Source organism: Loxodonta africana, chromosome 6 (genome assembly GCF_030014295.1).
Source record: "Loxodonta africana isolate mLoxAfr1 chromosome 6, mLoxAfr1.hap2, whole genome shotgun sequence".
Taxonomy (NCBI): domain Eukaryota; kingdom Metazoa; phylum Chordata; class Mammalia; order Proboscidea; family Elephantidae; genus Loxodonta; species Loxodonta africana.
In genome coordinates, this window is record NC_087347.1 from 26826875 (window position 1) to 26847359 (window position 20485).

The 20485-nt window shown below is 52.0% G+C and overlaps 1 protein-coding gene across 1 annotated transcript; it reads right to left on the reverse strand.

The window, feature by feature from the left end:
- Positions 1–5740: 5740 nt before the first annotated feature.
- DES (desmin) lies at positions 5741–12637 on the reverse strand. Its single transcript, XM_003406048.3, has 9 exons — positions 12022–12637; positions 10857–10917; positions 10637–10732; positions 10356–10517; positions 10058–10183; positions 9410–9630; positions 7867–7910; positions 6072–6154; positions 5741–5897 (listed from the first exon to the last, which is right to left on the reverse strand). The coding sequence occupies exons 1-9, from the start codon at positions 12594–12596 to the stop codon at positions 5856–5858; spliced, it is 1410 nt and encodes a 469-aa protein (XP_003406096.1). The 5' UTR covers positions 12597–12637; the 3' UTR covers positions 5741–5855.
- Between the last annotated feature and the right edge of the window lie 7848 nt (positions 12638–20485).

Genomic DNA, 20485 nt, shown 5'->3' on the forward strand with positions numbered 1-20485 from the left:
TTCCTGGTCATGGTATTGTACTAGACTATAGTTATGCAAGTTACTACCATTGGTGGAAGCTGGGTGAAGGGTAAACAGGCTCTTTCTGTATTATTTCTTACAATTGCATGTGAATCTACGATTATCTCAAAATTAGAAAATTGGAAAGTTCAAGTGAAAGACCCAGACCTGACCTTGAGCCCTGAGGGATGATGCCCAGGGCCAGGAGATGAGAAGTGCTGAGAGGAGCCAAAGGAGGAGCCATGAGTCGTTTGGACATAGAGAAGGGTACTCTTAATCTTGTCTCCTGGTCCACAACCCTCAGTCTCAGAGAAGCCAAAGCGTATGTGTATATGGAGAAGGCACAGAAGAAACTATTTAAACACTGAATTAAGTCCATAGAGATCAGAGCTTTAAGGGTTGGTTTGAATCTTTTTGTAGTTTGCATACATTAAAGCTCACTCTTTGTGATATACAGTTCTGTGGGTTTGGATAACTGCATAGAATCACGTCTTCACTACCCCAAGACGATACGGAGCAGTTCCATCACCCTAAACATTTGCCTATTCATCCCCGTTGTAGCCAATCACACTCCCCTCCGCCAACCCCTGGCAACCACTGTGATAAATTTTAACAGGTAAAAATATAGGAGAAGCATTGCAAACAGCTGCAGCATCAATGGCAAAGAAGCACTACTTTTTAATAAACTAATGACCCAAAGCCACCAAGCACTAACAACTGACCTGGAAAGCAGCAAGTACTGTAAATGCTGGCCGATTAATTGGTTGAATAAATGAACTGTGATCCTGGGCAATTCATTTAACATCTCTAAGCCTCAGTTTGCTCATCTATCAAATGGGGGTAACCTACTTAGGGCCTATTCATTCATTCAATAATTTTGAGTTCCTTCTATGTGCCTGGCACTATTCTAGGCACTAGGGATACAGCAGTGAACAAAACAGACAAGGATTCCTGTCTCCTTGCTGCTTACATTCTAGAAGGGAGACAAATAAATATAAATAAATAAGGAAGCCATAAAGATCGCTAGAAGGTGATAAGCACTATGGAGAAGAATCAAGCAGGGTAAAGGGGGTGGAAGTGTGGTGAGGGACTGCACTTTTGAATAAGTTGGTTGGAGCTGACCTTCCTGGGAGCATTTGAGCCAGCCTTGAAGAGGTGAGGAAGCAGGAAGCAAACCACACAGACTTCTAGGGGAGAACCACTTCAGGCAGAGGTGGGATTATGCCTGGTGGGCTCCGAGAAGAGCCAGAAAGCCATGGAGATCTGGTGGGAGTCAGGAGGAGAATGGCGAAGATGAGGTCAGCCAGGTAGCAGGGGCCAGGTCACCTAACATTTTGTAGTCCATGGTGCGTTTATTCTGAGTAAGACGGGAAGTCATTTCAGAAGGTTCTGAGCAGAAGAATTACATGATCTGACTTACGTTGTTGTGGTGGCATTAAATTATTATATTAAATATTAAAATGAATATTAACAATTTAAAAGGGCCTGGCACAGAGCCTGGAACATCTCATGCTCCGAAAATCCATACTGGGGCATTCACTGATGTGCACACAGCAGGCTGCAGGCCTCTCGGGGAGGGCACAGGCCCGTGCAAGCCGCTGGCACCCTCTTCTGGAGGAGCCCGCACCAGCTGCAACACCCAGAAGCCAGCAGGCCCTGGACTGTCGCTCAAGGCAGCTGGCTACAAGGCGCTGTCAGTCCCTCAGCCTGGGCCCCACAGTGCCCTGCGGCCTGGCACTGGTTTGGGTGTGTGTGCTGCCAGCCTGCTTGTCTTTCGATCACAAGCCTGTGGTGTCATGGAAAGAGATCTGGGCTCCAGAGGCCAAGCAGCCTGGGTTTGGGTCCTCTTCTGCCATAGACCTGCTGCGTGACCTGAGCAGGGTGCCCCACCTCTCTGGGCCATGGAGAGTTTCCTCGGAGTCATACTGATGTGCTGTGGCTGGCACATGGTAGGAACTCACTAAAAGTTTGTTGAGGCAGTGAATGAAATGGGAGCCATCAGCTCTACCTTATGAATATTAAATTGAGAGAAAAGTAAGTAAAAAGTAGCCTGGTGAGTATTCATTCAATAAATATTTAATTCTTTAAATATTTAATGAGCACCTACTATGTGCCAAAGTTCCAGGTGGTGCAAATGGTTCGCTCTCAGCTACTAACCAAAAGGTTGTTGGTTCAAAGCCACTCAGCAGTGCTGAAGAAGAAGTCCTAGTACTCTACCTCCATAAGATTACAGCTATTGAAAACCATATTGAATGCAGTTCTGCTCTGAAATGCATGGGGTCACCCGCCCTGAGTCAAATTAACTTGGCAGCAAAGGGTTTGGTTTGTGTTTGTTTGTTTTCCTTTATTTTGTACCAGGCACCTAACAACAGCAACAAACCAGGTACTTTTCCAGGCACCAGGGGTGGAGTAGCGAACAAAAGAGATAAAAACCCTTGCCTTTGGGTAGTTGACAATTTAGGTGTCCAGTCAATGGTCGTTAATGTATTATTTGCATGTATGCCCTGGACAGGCTGAGGTAAGAGGAAACAGAAGGGGAGGAACAAGGAAGGAATTGTTCCAAGGGGCAGTAGATAGATGGGAGCCAGAGTGGACAGACGGGCTTGGAAAGTGCCCTCTGAGCCCTCAGTTCCCAACTTAGGGGCATTTCTGCCTCCACAGTCCTTCCTGTTCCACCCCCTCATTTGGGGTCTGAGCTGGTCTGGGCCTGGTCCCTTGGGGCCAGTGGGAAGTGAGTCAGCCCTCTTTGAGCCACCTTTTCTCCTGATATTCTGTCTTGAGGAAAGGACACCAGGGTGTCCTGTGGAGCAGAGAGAAGTTTGCCCATGGAGGGGATGTATGGGTGTATTGGGGGCTGGGAGCTTTGATGGTCTGGTTGTGTGCGTGTGGCCATATAAGACCCAGATCTTTTTTGGTTTGTTTTTATCCGTTGTCTTTGGGCTCCACATCCACCTCCCCAGATTCCTGGTAAGCCCAGTTTCCAAGAAGGCAGACAAAGCAGAGGGCTTAGAAGGAGAATTTCTAGTTCCGGGGAGGCTCTGCCCAGAGCATGCTTCCCCCAGGGGACACAGGGTAGGTCTGGGTCTTCTAGCTTCTCTGAGGACAAGTGGTGAGAGTCACAGGGGACACATGTGTACTGGAGAAGGAAGGACTCTCTGTCAGAGCTGTCCCCAGCTGGAAGGGCCTACCATGGAAGTAGTGAGTTCTCTGACACCAGAGACATGGAAGCTGAGCTCGGTGACTGCTTGTCAAGGATGCTGGGGATGAGGCTGGGAGGGAATTTCTGCAGCGTGAGGCTCATTGTCTGGGGTGACTTCAGAGGTCTGATTCCGAGAGTCGAAGATCCCTACACTCCTTCCAGTTTAGTGACTAGTCTGTACCTAAGCTTTTCTCTGAAGGGCGGGGATTCCTCCAAAGCCTTCCCTGACTTTTTTTTACCTTTGTGGGGGAGATGAGTGCACTTAACTCACTCAGGGGAAAGGAGGAGCCAAGAGGCTCCGGAAACAACTCACACACACACACACACACCTCTTATACACCTGGGTCCAGCTCCACCCAGCAGGTGTTTCCCTCACAGAGAGGCTAACTCAAACCCCAGGGACCCCAACAGGCTCAAGTATAAGAGGGGATAGAAGCCCCTCACCCAGCCCTCCTAGTGTGAAGACACTGGAAATGCTGCTTCCGGTTTCTTTCTTGTAAGGGCTGTTGGAGTTTCTCTACAGGTTGATTGGGGCCTGCAGGCTTCGCTCCACTGGGACACTGAGGGGGAAAGAAATGACCATGAGTCATTGGTGGCAGAGGATAGGGACCTGGGGTGTGGCCTCTGGCTCCTTCCAAGGCAGAGGCAAAAAATAGCTTGGAGAAAGAGCCTTCCTACCGGGAGGGATGTACACAACTGAGACGAGGGGCAACTTGTGATCAAGGGCCACATAAAAGGGGAGAGAGACGCCTTTTGGAAGTTTCTGAAAAAGTCAGTTTGGAATGTCAGACTAGGGACCTTAAGACTAAAACTTTATTAGGTTTATTTCACCTACAGACTGCCTGAGTTTATCTTCGTGATTTCTGTCCTCTTCCCATCTCCTTCAGAATCTGTGAGGAGAGGCTTGAAGGTTGAGGCTTACAAAGATCCATCAAGCTTCCTAAAACTTTGATCCATCTGGAATTTAACTTTTGGAAACAGTGAAAAGGGATACAGTCTTCATCTTCGCCTTACCCTATAGTTACCCAGTTGCCCCCAAGCTATACGTTGAGAACCTTTCCCCAATGATTTGAAATGCCTTCTTTAATATATACTAGGGTCCTATCTGTTTTGGGGTCTATTGTATATTTCCTCTTCATTAACAAATCTATTTTAATTATTACAGCCTCAGAGTCTAAATGATTTAGTCTATATCTTCTTTTTTCCCGTATGTCCTATGCCATCCTCTCAGAAAACTAGTGCTGTTTTCAAATCTTCCCGAAGTTTCCCACTGGTATTTTAACTGAGATTACATTGTGTTGAAATGATAGATTTCTGCAGGAAGAATTGGCATCTTTTAGAGGGTGAGCCTTCTTATCCAAGAACCAGATAGATCTTCTCATTTTTCCTAACATTATTTTTCCTGACTTGCCCTTTCGGCAAAAATGTTAGGTTTAACGGATGGAGGCTGTAAGCGCCTTTGGGAAGGGGGTCAGGGAGCCGTACTTCAGAGTCAGTCTGTGGGGAGCAGTGGCATCTTTTTAAAAGGGAGCAGGTGGTGTCCCTGGGCCCTACTGATGGGAAGGTGGGCAGGGGGAGCAGCCCAGGAATTGGGGCCTTACAGAAGGTATTTGTGGTTCCCCAACAAAAGCTCCCCCACCCAGTGATACCCCGCCACCCCCCCACCACCATGTTACACACATACAGCAAGGCCAGGGGCTCTAGGACTAAGAGGGTGTGAGACTTTGGCAACAGCCTGGCTGGGCAGGAGCGGAGCACACAGTCCATCCCCGTGATATCTCTTAGGGCCCTGGGGCCCCCCAGGAGACTAGGCAGTCAAGACAGCAGGGGGCGTGCTAGGCTTGTGCTTCTCTTTTTATTGCTTCTGTCCAGAGCCCGGCAGCAGGGGAGGGGCAGGCATGGGCAGCAGGTGCCCTCCCACTGCCTGAGACCGCTCTCCGCCTCTCTCTCCTCTCCTCTCCTCTCCAGCATCTCACCCACCCTCTCTCCTTCTGCTTCTCCTGCTCCCACATCCGGCACCTTCGGGGGGTCCCTCTTGCAGGCCCTGCTTTTTAAGTCCACTCTGGGCAAGGATAGGAAGGGGGAAGGGAGAGGGACTACGGGGACAGCTTCAACCCCCCAATCTCCACAGGGGGCAAGTCCCCTTGATTACCTGCCTGGCTTCCTGAGGAGGCCTCCCCTCCCCCCAGGCTGGGGAAGATGAGGGTCCACAGGGCTCAATCCTGACCCTGTGGTGTCCCAACACCTGTTCAGGAGCCCTCTCCAAAGCCAGAGGCTAGAGCCTGAGGTGATGGAGGTGGGGGGGGCAGGGCCACCACTCTCGCCTTGGCTCCATCCCTGCCTGGCCCAGGACACTAATCAGAGCAGGGCCGCCGCCCCAAGAGGCGTGAAGGGAGGGCAGCCAGGCTCACTCACTCCAACATCCAGGACTCAAAATGGCTGGGGTCAGCAGAGGTGGTTGGGGCATGCCCTGTGGCTGGGCAGGGTCTGGCCATGTCCCCTGTGGGGACCATGGGGGTAGGGGGGTGAGGAGGGATCAGAAGCTGTGAGGGGAAGGCTGTGGCTGGGTGTGGCATCCTAGGATGACAGGAGGCTGGCTTCAGGAGGCAGTGAGGACAGGCAAGGGCGGTCTCTGGTGGCAGAGGGGTCTCTGGCTTTAGAGCACCTCGTGTTGCTGCTGTGTGGCCTCACTGACGACCTAGAGGAAGAGAAGCCAGTCTAGCCCTGGAGCTTCCAGCCCTGTGCTGGCTCTCACCCCACAGCAGCAGGACCCCTCCCCCCTCCCTAGGGTGGGGGAAGGCACCTGGCTGACAATCCCCCCGGATGCACCCCATACTCCCCCAAAGGGTAAGGGGACTAGGCAGACACTCACCTCCCCATCCCGGGTCTCAATGGTCTTGATCATCACTGTCTTCTTGGTATGGACCTCGGAGCCCCTTTGCTCAGGACTTGTTTCTGTAACAGATCCACCTAGAGCTCAACCTGAGTCCTAGGAGGAACCAGCGCTGCCTACCCAGTCCCTGTCTCATCTGGCACAGCTCAGGCAGCCTCCCACCCCCTTCAAGATGGGCCTGTTACTTCTTCAACTAGCCTTTATCACCTGTCACTGAGCCCACATCCAGCAGGTGGCTTTGCAGACTTCAGGTCAGTCCCATGGCTGAGATGGGCTCAGGAGCTAACAGATTTGCTCCAGGTACAGGCTGGTTCATCCACAACCCCATGCCTCCTTGAGCCCGCTCCACCTCTGTGCTCTAGGGGAGCCCTGCCTGCCTTTGAACCCAGAACTCCCCTCCCCAAGACTGTCAGGGGCTACAAAGCTCAGTCTCAAGATACTCTTTTGAGGAATCTTAGAGTATCCAGCCCCTAAAGAGTCAGGATAAGCAACTTGATGTCTTAATGAAAGAGACGACCAGAAGTCAGTCAGTGATTTGCTGTGCCAGTGGCCAGCCACTTGCCCCTCTGTGCCTCAGTTTCCTCATCTGTGAAAGGGTAACAACAATAGCTGCCCTGTCAAGGCCACAGAGCTGTTGGTATGAAAAAGCATGAAGCAGTTTTAAACGCAAGACTCACATTTTGTGTTGGTATAAGCTACTAACTGAAAAGAGAGGCTCTGAGTTTTATAAAAAAAAGGGAGGGTCAAATTTAGGTCCTGGATATTATGAGTTTGGTGTTTATGAATCTCCTTAGCGAACAATGAGCCTGTGATGAACGTTGTAGCTCGGCAGAGCACAGCATGTATTTTTTCCTGATGGAAATGAACATCGAAGATATAAAAGGTTTGATCTAGGAAAGGCGAAGCTGCCAAGGACTCCAGCGTGCCTTTCCTAATGTATCATTACAGCGTGTTTTTCTGCTCTCTGGGGTTGGAAAGCCACTCGATCTGCATATTACTAATGTCAGAAGTGGCAGAGTGCCCTAACACCTCGTTCTTTTCATTGTTTGGCTTTGCTGAGGTTTAGCTTCATTTTTTAAAACGTGCCTCTTGCTCCATCAAACTGGAGGTGTTCAACAAGCAGCCAGGGGGGGAACGGGGGCACTTGGCAACATGCCAACAGACAACGGGTAGGGGTGCCTCCCAGCCCAGGGAAAGTGATTCTAGATGGTCTTGCTGCCAGGTCCTCAAGAACACCCTGTGCCTTTGGAGTATGGGATGCAAAACAAGGGCTGATTCCTGTTGCCCAATACTCCCAGAAGGCAAATAAAAATAAGAGCTCTCTGTTAGCAGGTGCCTCATCTGCCTCTGTTGTTGTTCTTGTTGTTAGTTGCTGTCAAGTTGATTCTGACTCATGAAGACCCTATGTATTACAGAGTAGAACTGCTCTGTAGGGTTTCGTTGGGTGTAATCTTAATGCAAGCAGATCACCAGGCCTTTCTTCCAAAGTTCTGCTGGGTGGATTTGAACTGCCAACCTTTAGGTTAGCAGTTGAGTGCAAACCGTTTGCACCACCCAGGGGCCACATCTGCCTCTGCATATTGCATATTATATGTGGTTGAGATATTACATATTCCTCACCCACCCATAGTTGGGGCCCCAATTTTCTCCCCCAGGCCCCAGCCCTGTCCCTGTCCCCATGGTTCCATCCTCCCCTCCTGGCTGGCCTTGGGCAGTATGTATACCGAAGTCCTTCCCCTGTTACCCCAGCCTCTCCATCCCAGCACACACTCACCTCGGAAGTTGAGAGCAGAGAAGGTCTGGATAGGGAGGTTGATCCTGAAAGGGGAGAGACAAAGCCCTGAAAGGGTTAGGGACTCTCCCATCTCTCCCTGTCACCACCCATTAGGGCTCTCCCTAAACACCATCCTCAGCCGTCCCAGTCTCAACACTCCCATTGCTGACACTGCTGAGAGGATAGGGTCAAAAGTCAACTCCAGCTGTCCTGGGAACTGTCCCTTCTGGAAGGATCACACATTCCATCTCTGACCTGCTGGCATGATGCCAGGACCCCCGACCCCACTGCACCCTCCAGTTCATCAGGATTTCCCTCTTGCTCCTGGCTTTGCAGAATGTATTAACAGCAGCTGTGGGTGACATCCATTATGATACCAACCCTCCTGCCAGACTGGGAACCTCTGGCCTACCATGTGAAGGCAAGTTCCAGGAGCTGATGCCCTCATTTATGCCTACAAAAAACCTGGTTGCCGTCAAGTCAATTCCGACTCATGGCGTCCCTAAGTATATCAGAGTAGAGCTGTCCTCATAGGGTTTTCAAGGGCTGATCTTTCAGAAGTAGACCACCAGTGGGTTTAGACCGCCAAGGCTTTCTTCCAAAGTGCCTCTGGGTGGACTCAAACCTCCAACCTTTCCGTTAGCAGCCAAGCACATTATCCTGTTTGTATCACCCAGGACTCCCTATTTATGCCTAGTGCTACAAAAACGCACCTTAAAAGGTCATCATACAGAGATGTTATTCTACAAGATGTGCAATCTCTCTTTATGTGTGAGCCTGTGTGTAAACATGTCTGCTGATTTTTTTCACTTCGAATATTATCATTTTATAAGTATCAAGAGGCACCATTTTTTGGAGTACTTGGCCTGTTTTAAATTGAGGTTAAACTTACATACAGTGAAATTCAGATCTTGAGTGTACATTTCAATGAGTTTTGGTAAATCTCTACATCCATATGACTACCACTCCCAGTCAAGATATAGAAAATTCCTATCACCCCAGACAGTTCCCTTGTGTCCCCTTCTGGTCGTATGCTGTTTTCTGTGTCTAGAGGTGAACTGCTCCAAGCATGTCATTGTGTGTCTTTTCCTATAAGCATGTGTGCATGTGTGTTTGTGTGTGTGCCCAAGGAGCACATGTCTCTTCACCCCCTCTCTTAGCCTATCCAAGTACAAGGCTTCCTGCCTCTCTCCATCTCTGTCTCTATCTGCCCCCTCCCTTTTCCCTTCTCACTCTACTCCCATCTCTCCCTTGACTGACACTAATGTCTTTTTACGGGATGCCAAATATGGCTTTTATGCCAGTGGTTCTTAATTCTGAAGGTAGATGAGAGAATACTTACATTTCTCTTTTTATAAAAGCTATTAATTAATTTGCCTTTTGCCCAGGTGGCCCTGGCTAATTTTCTGCAATTAGTGGATCAGTGGCCTCTTGCAGAAATGTGTCCCCAGGTCTTGTGGAAGTGGTCCTGAGCCCCCAAGGGCAGGAACGGCCCCCCCCAGCATGCCCAGGGCCCCACCCCTCCCCCTGCCTGGCCCCTCACCGGCTCTCCTCGCCCTCCAGCAGCTTCCTGTAGGTGGCAATCTCCACATCCAGAGCCATCTTGACGTTCAGCAGGTCCTGGTACTCGCGCAGGTGGCGGGCCATCTCATCCTTGAGGTGCCGGATCTCCTCCTCCAGCCGGGCAATGTTGTCCTGATAGCCGCTGGCCTCACTGGCAAAGCGGTCCTCCAGCTCCCGCATCTGCCTCATCAGAGAATCGTTCTGCAGGGGAGAGAGACTCAGGTCAAGGACAGGCTGTCTAGGGAGGAGGACACAAGGGGCCCAGGATGGAGAGAGACAGAATCTTGGGGCTTGTGCACCTCAAGGTGGTCAGGTCCAGGAGTCGTCAAATCCCTCTCAGCCAGGGAACCCTGAGCTCAAATGAAGTCTTACATGGACATTCAGGGAATAGAACAGATTTAGGGAGAGCATCTATGTTCAGAGTCCCCTTCTCAACAGAGGGAGACGCCCTCAGGAACCCTGATTCCTTAGAGCCCAGCTGGGAATCCACCTGTGTTAACCCCTGTTGTTGCAGACTTGAGGAAATGGGGGCTCAGAGATGGTAGTGATGGGCTCAAGGTCACGGAAAGGGAGGGCAGGAGCAGCAGGCAGGAAGGGGTTGGGCCAGGCAAAGTAGGAGGGGACTCACAGTGCCCTTGAGGGCGTCAATCTCGCAGGTGTAGGACTGGATCTGGTGTCGGTACTCCATCATCTCCTGCTTGGCCTGGCGCAGTGCGTCGTTGTTCTTGTTGGCTGCCTGGGTCAGGTCAGACACCTAAGGGCAGAGAGAGGGGTCCGGAGACGAGAAGGATGCAGGGGTACGTAGGGGTAAAGAATGTGGAGGCTCTGGGGCCACCTTCCTCCCCAGAGATGGAGCCAGCGGTGGCACCTCCAAACTGGGATGGAGGGGGACAGAGGTACCAGAGTCCCTGGGCCAGGCCACCCACCTTTGACTTATACCACTCCTCAGCTTCAGAGATGTTCTTGGCTGCGATGGTCTCATACTGAGCCCGGATGTCCCTGAGGGCAGCGGTGAGGTCTGGCTTGGACATGTCCATCTCCACCTGGACCTGCTGCTCCTGAAGCTGGGCCTGCAGCTCACGAATCTCCTGCAGGGCGTGGCTAGGGTTCAGTCCCCCACCAGGCTCTCACACTGCCCAGCACCACCCCTACTTCCCACCTGCTTCCCGGTGGCCCAAGGAATTAGGACAGAGGGCCAAGGGCATACCTCTTCGTGCACTTTCTTGAGGAACGCTATCTCCTCGTTGAGAGACTCGATTCTGCGCTCCAGGTCAATGCGAGATAGAGTGGCTGCATCCACGTCCTGGGAGAGGCCGAGAACGGGGCAGTGTCACTGATCATCCAGGCAGGGTAGAAGGAGATAAGGGCCACAGCGGGAGGGACAGAGGGGGCAGGCTGGCATGGGAGGGGGCGTGAAGGGAGCTCACCGCTCGGAAGGCAGCCAAATTGTTCTCTGCTTCTTCTTTCAGCTGGATCTCCTCTTGCAGCCTGGCAGGGACAGACAGGCAGAAGGACAGACAGTCAGTGGGGGATAATGCAGGCGGGGGAGAGGACTGGCTGGAGGCTGCCCAGAGAGTGTACTCAGGACAGAGGGAGGAGGCCTGACTGCCGGGCAAGGAGACAGGAGGCTCAGAAGGAGAGTGGCAGAGGTGCTGCCCCACCCAGGGAGGGTGGGAGAGTGGCCCAGTCTCTGCCCTGGGGCCACACCCTTGAAGTCTATGTCCTCACCAGACTGTGACCTCCCTGGGGTTAGGAACTGTGTCTATTTTATCCACCTCTTTGTTCCTGGTTGCCAGCCCTAGGCTGCCGCATGTAGGCGTTCAATTAATATTTGTGACCTGGGAGGCCAGGGGGTGATTCTGCTAGCTTGTCAGAGGCAGTGCCCTCAGTACCTGCTTCATAATTGCTGCCTTTTTGTCCTGGACCCTGGTGGGGCCTACCTCGCTGGTCTTCTCAAGTTTTCTTCTGGCTGCAGCCCCCTACCCACTTCCCCCTCCTCCCTCTGGTTTATCCCATGCACCTTGTGAAATGGCACAGCCTCATCCAGGCACAGGGGCCAGGCTCCCCTCCACCTCCTTCTCAAGGGCCCCATCACAAATGAGCTGAGAGCTCCTGCTTGGATTTCCTCCTACACTTTCCAGGGCAGCAGCTGCCCTGCCCAGCCTATCCTGGAGTTCTTGCCTCCCATCACCTCCCTTCTTCCTCAGCACTGCAGTACAGCCTCCTCCAGACCTCATCCACCTCTCTGCCTGACCCCATCAAGATCACCCTGGCACTTCAGATGCTTGTTCAAGGGGCTGCCCAACAGGGTGCCCAGGCTCGCAAAGTCTCCCTTGTCCACCCCATGATCTCCCCAAGAAAACTCCTCATTTGCAGGGTGGGAGCAGAGGGGAGAGACCTGGGGCCCATAGGTAGGCGATGCTCTCCGCATGGGGCAGGAGAGGAGCCCCAGGGCCTGGGAGATGGTGTGTGCTGACAGTTGAGAACCCCCTTAAGTTGTCAACTCAACACCTATTACAGGATGGTTAATAACCCTTTCATGACTGCCCGCTTTACTCCCTCCCAGGCCTGCCTCAGGCGCGCTGCCCTCACTTGGCCTTGAGCCGCTGCAGGTCGTCGAGGAGGTTGTCGCGTTCGACGTCGACGCGCGCGCGCTGGTTGGTCAGCACCTCCACCTGGCGCCGCAGCTCGCGCAGCTCCTCCTCGTAGAGCTCGGCCACGCGCGTGGGTTCACGGCCCTTGAGCCGGTTCACTTCCGCCGCGAGCGCCGCGTTCTGCTGCTCCAGGAAGCGCACTTTCTCGATGTAGTTGGCGAAGCGGTCATTGAGCTCCTGCAGCTCCACCTTCTCGTTGGTGCGCGTGGTCAGGAACTCCTGGTTGACGGCGTCGGCCAGCGAGAAGTCCAGCAGCTCCCCCGCACTGTACGAGGGGGTCCGGCTCGCGCCCACCCGGCTGGCCCGCAGCGACCCCAGCCCCCCAGCCCCGCCCGACGTGCGCGACACCTGGTAGACGCGCGACGTCACCGAGCTCGAGGAGCCCTTGGTGCCGAAGCCCGCGCGCGGGAACACGGGCGAGCTCAGCGGGGAGCCGAGCGGGAAGGCCGACCCGCCGCCGAAGGTGCGGCGGTAGGAAGACACGCGCTGGCTGGAGGAGTAGGCCTGGCTCATGGTAGCGGCGGGCTGCGAGGCTGGGAGGCTGCCGGAGAGTGGCTGCGGCGAGGGGAGACAGGGCCCCCGGCCTTCCGCACTATTTGTATCCCTCCTGACATCAGTCCCCGCGCCCCTCCCCTGACAGCTGCAGGATCCCGCTGTCCTGCCAGGAAAGGGCGGCCGCTGGCCGTGGGGGCGGGGAGGCCAGCTCCCCCGCAGAGGCCTGCGCCCCCAGCTGGCTGGCTGGTGGGGGGCCTCTGAGGGGTGCGCGAGAGAGGCCCATCCACCCAGGAGGGCCAAAGGTAGCAGGCCTGCCTGCCGGTGCCTCACCAGCACGGCCTGGCTGGAACCGCCAGGGGGGCCCCTGTCAGCCCTCCAGTGCCTGCCTTGCCTTGGGGGTGGTCAGGGGAGAACCCTGGGTGGAGTCTACCATTTAGTTTGAGGGTCCCATTTTGCTCTAAGGAGAGACTTGGGGTCATTTCCTGAAGGGACAAGGCCTGTTCCCATGAAAGGCCCCAGACTACTTTGTTTCTAAAGATTAGCAAGAAGTTGCAGAGAGAGGTTTGGGAGGGCTCAGGCAAAGAACAGGGGTCTACCAGGAAGGCCCTGTGTTTGGGGGTCTCTAGGCAGGGAGGTTGGGAGGGTGTTGAGCCAGCAGAGAGCCATGCTCCCAGAAAGCCTAATAGGAACCTCAGCCCTGCCTGCCCACTTATGTCCACTGGCACCTGGGTTCTAGCACTAGGCCTCAGTTTCCCACTGAACTGGTGTATACCACCACATACACAACACACAACATCCATGGATGAGGGCGGGGCCTCAAGGTTATAAACAACAGGATGCTTTCCAGAAGGAGGGTCTGGTGTGCTTTCAGTTCCCAGTTTGCATGTATACTCCCACCCCCACACCACTAACTTCCCTGGCTCCTGTCTCCTTGGGTGCCCCCCAGCCCCCTCTCTGATTCATCCCCCTACTCACACCACCCACACCCACACACACCAGGGATTTGTGTTTTGTCAGGAGCTGCATGTCAACCCAGCCATCTCCCTGGCAGCAACAGCTGCCAACCCAAAATACCAGAGCTGGTATTTATAGAGGAGAATGCATCCGTCCGGGAAACAAGCACACAGAAGGGGAGCAAGCTGGGGGTGGGGGCTGGCTACCTGAGGTGGCATGGGTGTCAGAGTGGTCGAGGGAAGGCTTGGGGTGCCAGGGCCCAATCACTTCCGGCTCCCTTCTCTTAATGCCCCAGGCCCCAGCGGGCAGGGAGTCCCAAAGAGTGTGGCCATTACTTCATAACCCCCTCAGTACAAGGTGTTCCCTGACCCTTAGGGATGCCCACACTTCTCCAGGAACACTGGCTGTGTCTCTGCACCTCCACCTGGCACACTACAGGCCCCTCTTAGGACTGACCCTTTTGGAATGCAAACCGTGGAAACAGAGCACTGGATTGGGAGCCCATAGCTGGTCCTACCCCAACTCTGCCATCACCAACAAGTGAAGTCCTTCACTTTCCTAAGCCTCAGTGTCCTCATCTATTAAATGAGGATGGTCAGCTTTACCATTCCTATCTTATGGGGCTTTAGAGGTTCAGGTAATGATAATGCAAATAATAACATGTACTGAGCACCTGGAGTCCCCGGGTAATGCAAACATTTAAGGCATTTGGCTACTAACTGAAAAGTTGGAGAGTCAAGTCTAACCAGAGGCACCTGGAAAGGCCTGGCAATCTACTTCGGAAAAATCAGCCATTAAAAACCCTATGGAGCACAGTTCTACTCTGACACACACAGGGTCACCATGAGTTGGGATCAACTCCATGGTATCTGGTTGCTGATTATTGAACACCTACTGTGTGCCACTCTGCTAAGTGCTCGACATACCCACGGTCCCCAAGTCTCCAACAACCCTATGAGGTAGGAACTAGTATCATTCCTACTTTATAGCTGAGGAAGCTGAGAGAGTCTGACTCCAGGGTGGTGCTTTGCCCTTGGGGCAGTTGTGAATGTCCTAGATGAACTGTAAGGGCGTCATTATTGTCGTCTTTTTAAAGTCCTTTCTCATTAAGTGTCTAATTTTTATCCATGAGACAAGCTTATGAGGTGGGTGGGGAGTTCCAAATATTCTTATCCAGTCTTCGAGCTGTTATGTTCTGGTTATGTTTGTGTCTCATCTCCCAAACTAGATCCTATGCTCCTGGAGGATCTTGGAGGCTGCCTGGATCCTTAACACATCCCAGGCAGCAGAGTCATTGTCGTTCAAAGTAGCCTGAAAGTTTTCTTTATCATCTACTTATTTTGGGAACAAATGCTGTACCCCTTTCTTCCCCCAACAGGACTGGCCATGTGACTCAGATCCCAGTTAGTCTTTTTACTGCATCTCTCTGACTTCAGCGATTGGCTCAAGGGATGGGCCTGGGCCTGAGCAGAGCCAATCAGAGACCTTCCCTGGAATTTATAGATGGAATTGGGACTTCTAAACTGGAGCCTGCATCAGCCATGTTTCCTGCTCCCTGGGGAGACCTTTCTGCAGTAGGAGGAAAGAGAGGTCAACATACAAGGAGAAGCAGAGACACCTGGAGAAGGTGAGAAAACCGGAGCAGGAAGTCCTCAATTCCAGCCCCTGGGCCTCTGGTTCCTGCAGCTCTTCCCTTGATTCCGGGAGTTTCCCAGCATCCTTCTTGGCTTTGGGGCCAAAAAACTCTCCTTTTTTTTCCTTAAGGTCCTTTGTGATGGGTTTCTGTTACTTGCAGCCAAAAGAATCCTGACTAATCTACTTTTGGAGACGGTACACCCATTTCCAAGGAGCCCTGAGATGACTCAGTGATTAAGTGCAGGACTGGTAACTGAAAGGTCAGCGGTTCGAACCTACCAGCCACTCCTTGGGAGAAAGATGTGGTAATCTGCTTCTGTAAAGATTACAGCCTTGGAAACCCTATGGGGCAGTTGTACTCTGTCCTACAGGGTCAATAGGAGTTGGAATCTACAGGACAGCAATGGGTTATACCCACTTCCATGATGCTTCGGAGGGCAGAACATTTCTGGGGCTCCTTTCTGTGAATGGTCCCCAGACCATATGAGGAAATTGGCCTTCAGACCAGCCCAAAGCTGGTTCCTTGGTAAAATGAGACAGAAAAAAAAAATACATAAACAATGCCATTTATTCTCTAGTCAAAATAAACATCTAGCGACTTGGCTCCAAACCACTTGGGGCTCCTTCCAAAAGTCAGTTCCACCCCTAGGATTTGCTACCATGGAGGGCAGCAAAACACCACCCCCAGGCTTGGAAAGCAGGTGAAAGAGGAGCCTCCAAAACATGTCCTAAGCTGGGCAGCATCGCTGGAATAACAGCCTCCTAAGGGGACTACTTAGAATTGGACATGCTAAAAATAATAATAATTTATCTGGTTGGGTAAAGTACATGATAAAAAATTCAAGAGGCACAAAAAGGTATAAAGTGAAAAGTGAGTTTCCCTCCCACTCTTGACACCCAGCCACACCCCTCTTCAAAGACAATAGTTTGGGTTGTTTGGTTTTTTTCCTTCTTCCAGAGATAGTTTATGCATAAACAAACATGTTATATATAAAACACCCCTTCTCACTTTTTTTTTTTTTTAACACTTACACACTATTCTGAGCTAAGGTTTTAATATATACCTTGAAGATTGTTCCATTTTAGTGCAATGACAGTTGAGTCATTCTTTTTAATATGTTCATTTATATTTCACTGTATAGATTTGCCATAATTTATTTGGCCAGTTCCTTACTGAGAGGTATTTATGTTGTTTCCAGTCTTTTGCGATTATAAACAACACTGCTGTGAACATCCTCGGGACACACTTTTGGATATATAAATGTTAGTAAGTTATTTCTGTTGTTTATTTTAATAGAACAGTAACATTATTTTGTGATCATATCTCTTACTTTAGCAATTGATACTAGAAATGGGAAGGTTCGCTGAGACAGACCCTTTCATTCAGTGTTTGTTAGAAAACGGTACAATGTATAAATTTGTATGTGTGGCATGGTACCCTGCACAGTGGGCGTCCTCAAGAAATTTTGTGGAATTAAGGAAGGAAGTTGGTCCTGCTCTCTGCTAGAAATTTTCCCAGATTACCTGGACCTTATAGAGTCTTAGAAGCTTGAGGTTGTACGTAACATCACAGGTCGTGGAGGTTGACCAGTCCCATGCTCCCACCTCTCTGTTAAGGGACTCCAGCAAGCACTTGTCCAGCTTGGAACCTTCTAGTACCTGGGAACTTGCTGTCTCAAGGCAGCCCACTCCATTCCACAGGGAATCATTGAGGCCTAACATGTCTCCATCGAGGGACAGTGGACAGCTCTGCTGGCAGAAAATGTGTCCGTATATTTGAAGCCCTGAGGTAGTTAGTTCAGGGAAGGGAGAGAAGCTGGGAATGGTAGAACAGGTGACATTTCCAAAAGGTATGAGTTCTACCCTCCACCAAGAGCCAAAGCTGATGACCCAAGCATGGCAGTAGGGGTGGGGTGGGGTGGTCAACCAGAGGCCATTTAGGATCTGGGTGCTCATACTAGGGCTTCACTGACTAACCATCTATGCAAGTCTCATTTCCTCTCTGGCCCTGAAGTGACCCAGGAATAAAAGAAGGGACCAGGCCGGGTCATCTCCAAGGTCCCCTCAGGTTTGATGTTCTGGGCCGAGTGATGGGAACAGTGAGCCCTTCCTGGGGACTCACTCCCTGGTATCCCTCTGCCTCCCTGCTGCCAGAGCCCCTCCCCCAAGCAGCATCTCCCAAGCTCCCCCAGCATCTACCTTCCCCTCAGCTGTAGCAGCTGCTAAACCTCCACAGGCCACAGAGGCGCCTTGAGTGACTGTAAAAGGGAAGGAATGTCTTCCTGATATCACGAGGGAGGCTGGAGAATTGGGGGGCCCAGCAGGAACTGTGGCACGTCAGGATTCTCCCTGAAACTCATCCCTCCTGGGCTGCACCCCTCCTCCCCTCATCGTGCCAGGCCCAGCCAGCAACCCTCCCCCACCTTCAGCCACCTTCTGTGTCTAATTGGTGTAAGATCTCTGGGCCATATTCTTCCTTGGCCAGCTTTCCCCATGCCCTGTCCCCAGGCCCCCTCTTAGACCCTTTCCTTCACTAGCACCCCCACCCCAGGGCTCATAAATCTCTCCTCTGCCACCTCCTCCTCACTCCAACACCCTGACCTAGCTTTGTCTCAGGGGAGGGCCCCACCGCCCCGGCTCTGGCCCCCTCCTGCCCTAGCTCCTTTTACAGACATGGAGTGCTGTGGGTTTTCTGCCAAAGTAGGAGAAGTCCGAGGCTAATCTCACCTCCAGCCCAGCCTGCAACTTCTCCAACCAAATAGATCATTGGGGCGGGGGGGGGGGCGGGGGGCGGAGGGCGGAGGGCGGAGGGGTGGCAAGGAGGGTGGGGGAGAGGAGGTTAGCAGGAGAAGGAAGCTGAGAATCAAGGGGAGAAGCTAAAGAGATGGTGATGGTGAAAATACTTTGTGAACTCTAAGAACCAAGTAAATTTCAGGTGTTCTTCCCATCACTAACAAATGGGAGGGAGGCAGAAGATTGGGACAAAAGCTGAGGGAAGGGGAGGAGGCTTTGGTAGTGTTAAGGGAAGGTCCCAGGGGAAGGCATCCTAATGTGTTGGGAGCAAGCCGGTGTCTGGGAGGCCGGAGTCCTAAGGCCAGCTCTGGGATGAGCCATGTGACATGGGACTGGTAACATCCCCTCTCTGGGTCTCAGTTTTTCCTTGCTGAAAATGAGAGGGGCCTGTGGGCAGTCTCTGTGCTCACCCCAAACCAATACCAAACCCTTTGCCATTGAGGCGATCCCTGCTCATGACAACCCCACATGTTACAGAATAGAACTGCTCCATAGGGTTTTCTGGCTGTTATCTTTACAGAAGCAGACCGCCAGGCCTTTCTTCTGTGGTGTTGCTGGATGGGTTTGAACTGCCAACCTTTCAGTTAATAGCTGAGAGCAAACCATTTGTGCCACCAGGGACCTGTGCTCACCTCAGACCCCCAGAATAGGTCCAGTCCCACCACACGTTGATGAGACATGGATACGTCGGCCAGCAGAAATTGCATCAACTTCCTTCTTAGACACTGAGGTTCTCCCCATGCCAGCTTCCTCCCCATGGCCAGTCCCTTTTCTCTGCCTTCTCTCCACACTATGACCCTCAGAGTCTCCTTTACTGTCTGAGCAGTTAAGTCCTCCCAGCAAAACAAAAGCATCCTCTTCCCCATCCCTGGCCCTTGCCCAGTCTCAGAGCCTCAGTTGCCCAATCCTCAGTGACAACACAGCTCTCCCCTCACCACATTTGGCCACCTCCCCACAATTCCCAGCAGTCTGTAAGGGATACCCCAGAACTTCTTCCCTCAGCCCCCTGCTCTCCAAATCCCACCGAGTCCAGAAGAGACAAGCCTGAGGCAGAGGAGTTGCCTTTCCCAACGCAGACGTGCACGCTTCCCCCCGCTGAAACCCTGAAGGAGGGAAGGAGAAAGCTCTCCTTGTCCAGCCCCTGGGATATCTGGTGTTGAGGGCAGAAGGAGGCAGAGGTGTCTGAGAACACTGGGCAGGGGCGAAGATGGGAAGAAGGGTGTCAGGATGAATCGAGAGCAGCCTGGACATTTTAGGATGGCTGACTTGGAGAAAGCACTCTGTAGGCTCCTTCACCTACACACTGACTCACTTCACTCTCGAGGCCTAACTTTAATCCCTCCTGGTGCTCCTACTTTCTTTCTTAGACCTTAACCTAGATGGACAGAAGCAACTTCCTCCCTTCCCTGGAATTCTGTCAGCTTCTAGTGCCATCACTCAGCCCTTTTTTCTCCCTGATTCATCCCCATTCCTTTCATCTTTCCTCATTGGCTTTTTTGGTTTCAGCTCTTCCAGTATGGTCATCTCCCCAGTCCTGGGCCCTCTCCAGGTTTCCTACATCCCTCTGAGGCTATAGAGCATTTTAAACAGGGCCTGAGCAGGCTGGCAATGACCTCACATGGCCACTATGCACAGTTGTTATTTATAGCCTTATAGGCTCATCCTCCTCTTCCTCCAACCGGCTGAGTCACAGTCAGCTTGGGGGCCACTCAGACCCCAGGGACTTCTCTGCCCCTTCTCTGCCACCACAGTGTCATGAGTTATTCTGGTTGCTGAGTGGGATGCTTTATTCTCTGAACCATCAAATTACACAAAATAAGTCTTCAGTTCTTGAGGTTGCCCCTTCTTGGGCCCTCTGTGTTTTTATAGCTCCAGGCTCTTCATCCTTTTATCTTATCATAAGTGTCCACATAGCCAGCCAATCACCTACGTGCCATTAGACTTTGCAACGGTATGCGCAAGGGGAGGAACTTTGGGAGCAGCTGCTGGGCTACTGCCTGGGTTCAAATCCTGGATCTACCACTCTTGGGTGAGTTACTTCACTTCTCTGAGCCTCAGTTTCCTCATCTGCAAAATGAAGACAATAACAGCATAGGGTTACTGGGAAGATCAAATGAGAAACTGTTCGTGAGGCACTTAGCACAGTGCCTGGCACACAGTGCCTGGCACACAGTGAGCACTCAGGAAGTGCTAGCCGTTACTACTATTTTATCCCCTTTTGATTGATACAAGAGAAGTTCAGAGACTTGCTTGAGGTCATCAGGTACAAGGTCAAGATTCATAGCCAGGATTGCCTGACTCCAAAATTCTCTCTTCCCATGGGCTATGCTGCCTCTGATAATAATGTAAGGACTACTTATTGAGGAGCCCGGGTGATAAAGTGGTTAAGTACTTGGCTGGTAACTAAATGGTCAGCAGTTCGAACTCAGCAGCTGCTCGGTGGGAGGACAATGTGACAGTCTGCTTCCATAAAGATTACAGCCTTGGGAACCCTATGGGGCAGTTCTACTCTGTCCTATAGAGTC

Bases quoted from the DNA above. Each gene is read 5' to 3' on its own strand.
- DES (XM_003406048.3), bottom strand. From the start codon at position 12,596: ATGAGCCAGGCCTACTCCTCCAGCCAGCGCGTGTCTTCCTACCGCCGC. The intron at 9,631-10,057 runs GTGAGTCCCCTC...TCTCCCCTGCAG, and splicing joins TTGACGCCCTCAAGGGCACT to AACGATTCTCTGATGAGGCA. The intron at 6,155-7,866 runs GTGAGTGTGTGC...GATCTGTTACAG, and splicing joins CTCTGCTCTCAACTTCCGAG to AAACAAGTCCTGAGCAAAGG.